A 6000-nucleotide genomic window follows, 5' to 3' on the forward strand; every position below is an offset into this window, starting at 1 on the left:
GAACTTAGTAAGCGTGGAGCCCAAGTAAACCTACCAGAACAAGAGCGCAGCGCAACAATGTTTTAGTTAAGATTTTATCTTCTAGATTCATTGTTAAATATGTTAAGTAGGATATGCATGAAATTTATTAGAAGCGTGACAATTAGCTTGGCAAATAAATTAAAATCGGAAAAGATAAAAGATAGAAATAGAAAAAGATTTTCTTTAAATATTTATCTTTTAAAATCAGTTTGTTAAAAAGATATTATGCTTTTTAACTCAATATTTCTATCTTATTTTCTGAAAAGATTTTCTTCAAAAGATTTACTTAAAAACTGTGTTTTAAGATAAGTTAAGTTTTACTTATTTATCTTTTTGAAAACCTACTTTCAATATAAGTAATACTTGTATAAATAGTAGAGAATAATATGAGTTTAGGTTTTTGTGAGTTTTATGCGTGAAGAATTTACAGAGCTATAATCGTGTAAGTTTGCCAAGCTTATCATATTGTCATATTAGTTTCGGGTTTCATGCATAGCTTGCCTATCATATACTAGGTGTTTGTACTTGTAATTGGTTGGGGTTATTTGGGTGAGAAAGTATTTTTATCATTGCATACAGAGAGAGCTTCTGGTGAGATGGGGAAGATTTGTACTTAGGGAGTACGAGAGAGTTTGAGTGTGGGACTCAGACTGGGTAGAGCAGTGCATTGTTCTGTAGCAAGTTCATTCAGGAACTTGTGAGTAGAGGCTTAATTATAATAGGTTGTAACTTGGTGTTTGCCCTATTATAGTGGAAGTATTTGCGTTTGAAATCCCTAAGGTAGGGTCGAGGTTTTACTTCTAGTTGGGCACTAGAAGGTTTCCTCGTAAAATCCTGTGTGCTTTGCAAGTTCTTATTTTGTTATGTTTTATATTTGCAAAATTAGTAATTAGGAACTCATCTACAATTCACCCCCCTCTTGTAGTGTTCATCTCAATTAACAATATATTTTAAGACTTTTGGAGCATGCATGTTTCCTTTTGTTCACATTCATGCAGGAGAATTTTATACAAGTGCATCGTGCATGTATAACTAAACTTTAATCTTGTCGGTATTTTGCTATATAGGAAGATAGCAATTCATGTTTGGATGATGAATTTGGAAGGATGGTGAGAAAGATAATATGATATTGTGAATATAAACCATTATTGGACAGTAATTAACCTCACTTTTATAAAATAAGGTACTAAAATTTAATTTAAACCATTAATAATTGACAATAACCTCTGTAGATTAATGAGATCGATACCTTCGGATGTCTCTAAGTATATATAGTTCATTACGAGTACGGAGTATCATTTTAGGAAGTTTTGCAAATCTTGCATTATTTTTTTTTTTTTTTTTGCAAACGACTTCTCTATATCACTTTCTTCATAATATGGGTCTTCATTTTTTATGTCTCTTTATAACCCTCATCATCTTAAAATCTGTACAATACCTTCATGGTGTAACATTAATATAAAGGAATAGAATCACTTCTTATAAAAGTTGCTAGAATTTGTATTCTATACGTACAACCTTTAGATAATTCGCAATTTCACAAGCATATATATACACAAATGTCATGGCTAATAAAGTTATCGTTCATAGTAATAAACAATCTCTTTTTTTATAATTGAACGATAAATAAAGGTTCTAGCTTATATAAATTGATGATCAATATACTACTACTCTGTACTCAATCAATCAAACTGTTATAAACTATTTTGTACTAATTGAGAGTTCAAGTTATTCAATTATGAAAAAAAAATATTGAAACCGATAAGAGTCTATCACAAATTCACAACAATAATAAGGAATATATTCTTTACGTACAACCTAATACAAACATTTTGTTGAATTATTTGTTGGAAATAAAGAATCCTCATCATTATATTTGCCTTAAGGAATCGCTACTTTTCTCTTCCTCCATTGAAAAAATAGCAATTTAACTCACGTTTCTTACATCATTTATTCTTTTAAGTGCATGATTCCAACATGAGCCAATGTCATTTGCATCCAATTTTAATTAGAAAATTTCATCATCCACTTTTTTTTTTCTTACATGCATGTTGCTTGATCTAACCAAAAAATCTCTATTATTGTTGGTGGAATTTGTTCTTCTTGGCATATGGTAATTTCCAATTGTCCACCCATAAAAAATCCTACCGCGTTTATTCAAAACCTTATTAATTTACTGCATGGGTTATTACCAGTTCTATTTTACCTTCAATGTGCCCTAATTTTATGTTATACTAGAGTGTATTCGTGCTAGCGTACTGTTGAGGGTAAAAATACCTCGTATACATGGACCAATCCCATAGTGACACGTGACCCAGTTATAAGGTGACACGTGTCACCACGGGAAGATGTCATGCAATCCAGAGTTCTTAAGGTTTCAAGCCAATCTCATAGTGACACGTGGCCCAGTTATAGGGTGACACGTGTCACCACGGGAAGATGCCATGTGTTTAGGCAATATGTTCCTTCTTTAAAATTAGCACGCCAGAAAGCCCTAACAACGTCAGGGCCCAAATCCCGAGAGATATCAATGAAAGCCGCAAAACGGCGCCTCCAGAGTGGCACGTGGCATTCGCTGATTGCGCAGCCAATCACGTCACGCAAATCTAGGGTATAAACCCTAGAGAGGGGCACGAGTCCCACCCCTATAAATACCCCAATCGTTTATGAAAGGGGGAGATTCAGACAATTGAAAAACAACAGAGCATTAAATAGCTCCAACTTCTCTATACTTTCTCTCTCTAGCCTTTTCCGTTCTGATCATTGACTTGATCGTCAGAGGCGAATATTCCGTTGATCGGAATATTCATTGTTTTGCAGGTTGGACCGACTCATTGCCAGAAGAGCGTGACCAGAATCCCAGGAAATCCAAAAAATACCCGAAACATTTGGCGCCGTCTGTGGGGATACTCGTACGTTATGGCGATAGACGATCAGACACCTAATCCAGGCGAGGATGGACATGTAGAGGATTTAATCCCTACGATCCGTACTAGCGATCCTCTGATAGCCACATTTGAAGAAGCTGATGACCCTCCTGTTACCGCAACCTCTCTTAAGGCCGCACTTAACAAACTCAGAAAAGAAATTGAAAACAATGGAGCCTCTACCTCTAGGCAGCCGCCCAGGAGAGAGGAACAGAGGGCTCCAAAGAAGACACATAGCAAAGCAGTCCATGCAACGGACGCTGGAAACACTCCTTTTCGAAGGCCGACTGGAAGGTCCCCGAGAGTACCGCGAACTAATTTCTCTGACTTGCTGGCGAAAACGCAGTCGGCTGGGGGGAGGGGTAGGCAGCCTCGAAGAGAGGAGCCTGAGCCGTCCAGATGATGGAAGAACGCAAGAGATTACCTTCGGCATAAGCAGCGGGAACGCGTCGCCTACTCGGACACGGCTTCAACCCCAACTATGCCGGATGATTTTTCACATCATTCTCTTTCCCAACATACCAACACGGCCATCTCCAGTGGAAGTCAGACAGTCCGCACCCCAACTCCTATTCCAGTACAAACATTGCAATATCAGCCTCCTCAGGGGTTCAATGGCTTGATGCAGCCGAACCCCAAGGCGTACGGACAATATGGGCCATATGGGCAGGTGTACGGACAGGCTCCCTATCTGGCTGGACCGTCCATGCAACCGCAACCCATTGATTGGCAGATGCGTCTACTTACTCTGGGAGATAAGCCGCCCCCGTTTTCGCAAGATATCTTAAGTGCCCCTCAGCCACCAAAGGTAAAGAGTGTGCTTGTGGGAGCTTATGATGGCACGGGCAACCCAGAAGAGCACATCACCTCGTACAGGAACCTGATGTACTTGCAAAGCGTAGATGATGCTACTTGGTGCAAATGTTTCCCGGCCACTCTAAAAGGTGTGGCGCAGGATTAGTTCACCAGTTTGCCGGCCAGGTGTATTAATTGTTTTACTACTCTTAGTTTGCTGTTCGTGGGAAATTTTTCATACAACATACTGCCTCGAAAGACTAGCCTTAACTTGGCGACAATCGTCCAAGAAAAAAATTAGGGCTTACGCTCGTACGTCCAGCGATTTAACCAAGAAAAAGCCCAAATTCATAATCTGCCGGACGAAATGGCTTATTCTGAATTTCTCTGGGGATTAAGGCACAATGGTTTTAAATTTGACTTGGTAAGGAAAAAGATTCGGACATACGCAGGTGTTCTGCGGGAAGCCGAAGCTTATATTGAGGCGACGGACTTTTGTTCGCTCACCTAAGGGGAAGCGCCGGCCAAAGGGGCTGAGAAAAAACCTTCTCAGCAAGACTCGGTCGGCCAAAAGAAATATAGAAAAAAGAGAAAGGAAGTCTGGGTGGCTGATGCCCAGCCACAGAAGTCCAAGAAGGCCAAGGCGTACGAGCCTCAGTATGAATTCAATAAGGATTGCTATTCTATCCTAATGGAAATCAAGGATAAGTTTGAATTTGAGAAGCCACAGCCGCTGAGAGGCCTGGCTCAGTATAGGAACAAGAACAAGTATTGTCATTACCACAAGGATGTGGGACATGACACGAACGATTGCATTAACTTAAAGAGACTGCTGGACAAGCTAGCCGAGAAGGGCATGCTGAATTCGTATGTGATGAAGTCCAAATTCACTTACACACGGACAAACAACACGTCCGAGCAAAGACAAAAGAATGATAAGAACAAAGATAAAGAAGACGATGGCAACAACACTGATTCAGGCTTTGTGGCCGTGATATCAGGAGGATTTGCCTCAGGCGGTCCCACTATAAAAGGGATCAAGCAGGACGCCCGGAACCTGGGGTAGGTGATGCAGATGGACTCGGTGAAGGATGAACCCTTCCCTGAAGTAATCATCAGTGAGGCCGATCGGGGGGAGGTCAAAGCCTTACACAATGATCCCATGGTATTCATTATGAAAATAGCCAACTTGAAGGTCGGACGAATATTGATAGACACGGGTAGCGCGGCTGATATCATCAGCCTGGCCGCCTTGAAGAATCTAAGCTTCCCAGAGGATGCTCTCCAGGACATCACTCACTCGCTGGTCGGATTTGGGGGGAATGTCATCCACCCAGTGGGGCGGATAGACTTACCTGTCCGATTCGGGCAAAAAGGGGAAGGAAGAGATATGGTTGTCCGCTTCTTGGTCGTGAAAGAATTGACTGGATATAATGTCATACTCGGCCGTCCTACACTGAATGCAGCAAAAGCAGTCATTGTGCCTCACCTAATGCTGCTAAAGTTTGAAAGGAAGGACGGGAAAATAGGTACAATCCAAGGAAGTCAGAAGATGGCTAAGGAATGCAATCAGTTGGCGGTTAAGCCTACGGCGCGCGGACCAAAAACGTCCGTGCCAAAAGAAGAAGGAACCTCACTCCCAACACACCAGGTCGGTCAGAAGCGTAAGGCGACCAAGATAGAGCAAGCATAGCAGCTAATGACTGTCGGACGGCCAGAAGAGCTACGCCCCCAGCCGACCGGCAGTCACCAGGATATAGTGCTTAACCCCGATCAACCAGGTCGGATGGTCAGTGTGGGCACTATAGCCTTGGGTGTGCTTGGGGATAAGTTAATTCAATTATTGAGAGAGTTCAAGGATGTATTTGCATTTGATGTCGGCGAGATGCCAGGTATAAGTCCAGACCTGGCCGTGCATAAATTGGCTGTAAACCCGGCCGTTAAAATTGTCCGCCAGAAGAAAAGGAATCATGGAGAAGAGAGGAATCAGGCGGCCACAGCAGAAGTCAAGAAGCTTCTGGACGCCGGTTTCATTCGGCAATGCTATTACCCAGAGTGGGTGGCCAATGTGGTCCTTGTCAAGAAGTCAAATGAAACTTGGAGAATGTGCGTGGATTACACCGATCTAAACAAGGCATGCCCTAAGGATAGCTTTCCCCTGCCCAAAATCGACCGTCTGGTTGATTCGACGGCCGGGCATGCCCTGATGAGTTTTATGGACGCATACTCAGGATTCCATCAAATTCCGTTATGGGAG

General features: G+C 41.8%; 1 protein-coding gene across 1 annotated transcript; it reads left to right on the forward strand.

Moving 5' to 3' along the window:
• The first annotated feature begins 4812 nt into the window (after positions 1-4812).
• Positions 4813-5436, forward strand: LOC110706528. Its single transcript, XM_021884445.1, has one exon. It carries the CDS (start codon positions 4813-4815, stop codon positions 5434-5436), a length of 624 nt encoding a protein of 207 aa, XP_021740137.1.
• The last annotated feature ends 564 nt before the right edge of the window (positions 5437-6000 follow it).

The sequence above is a fragment of the Chenopodium quinoa genome, unplaced genomic scaffold (assembly GCF_001683475.1).
Source record: "Chenopodium quinoa cultivar QQ74 unplaced genomic scaffold, ASM168347v1, whole genome shotgun sequence".
Lineage (NCBI taxonomy): Eukaryota > Viridiplantae > Streptophyta > Magnoliopsida > Caryophyllales > Amaranthaceae > Chenopodium > Chenopodium quinoa.

Excerpts from the sequence above, each read along its gene's own strand:
- LOC110706528 (XM_021884445.1), top strand. The coding sequence starts at position 4,813 with ATGCAGATGGACTCGGTGAAGGATGAACCCTTCCCTGAAGTAATCATC.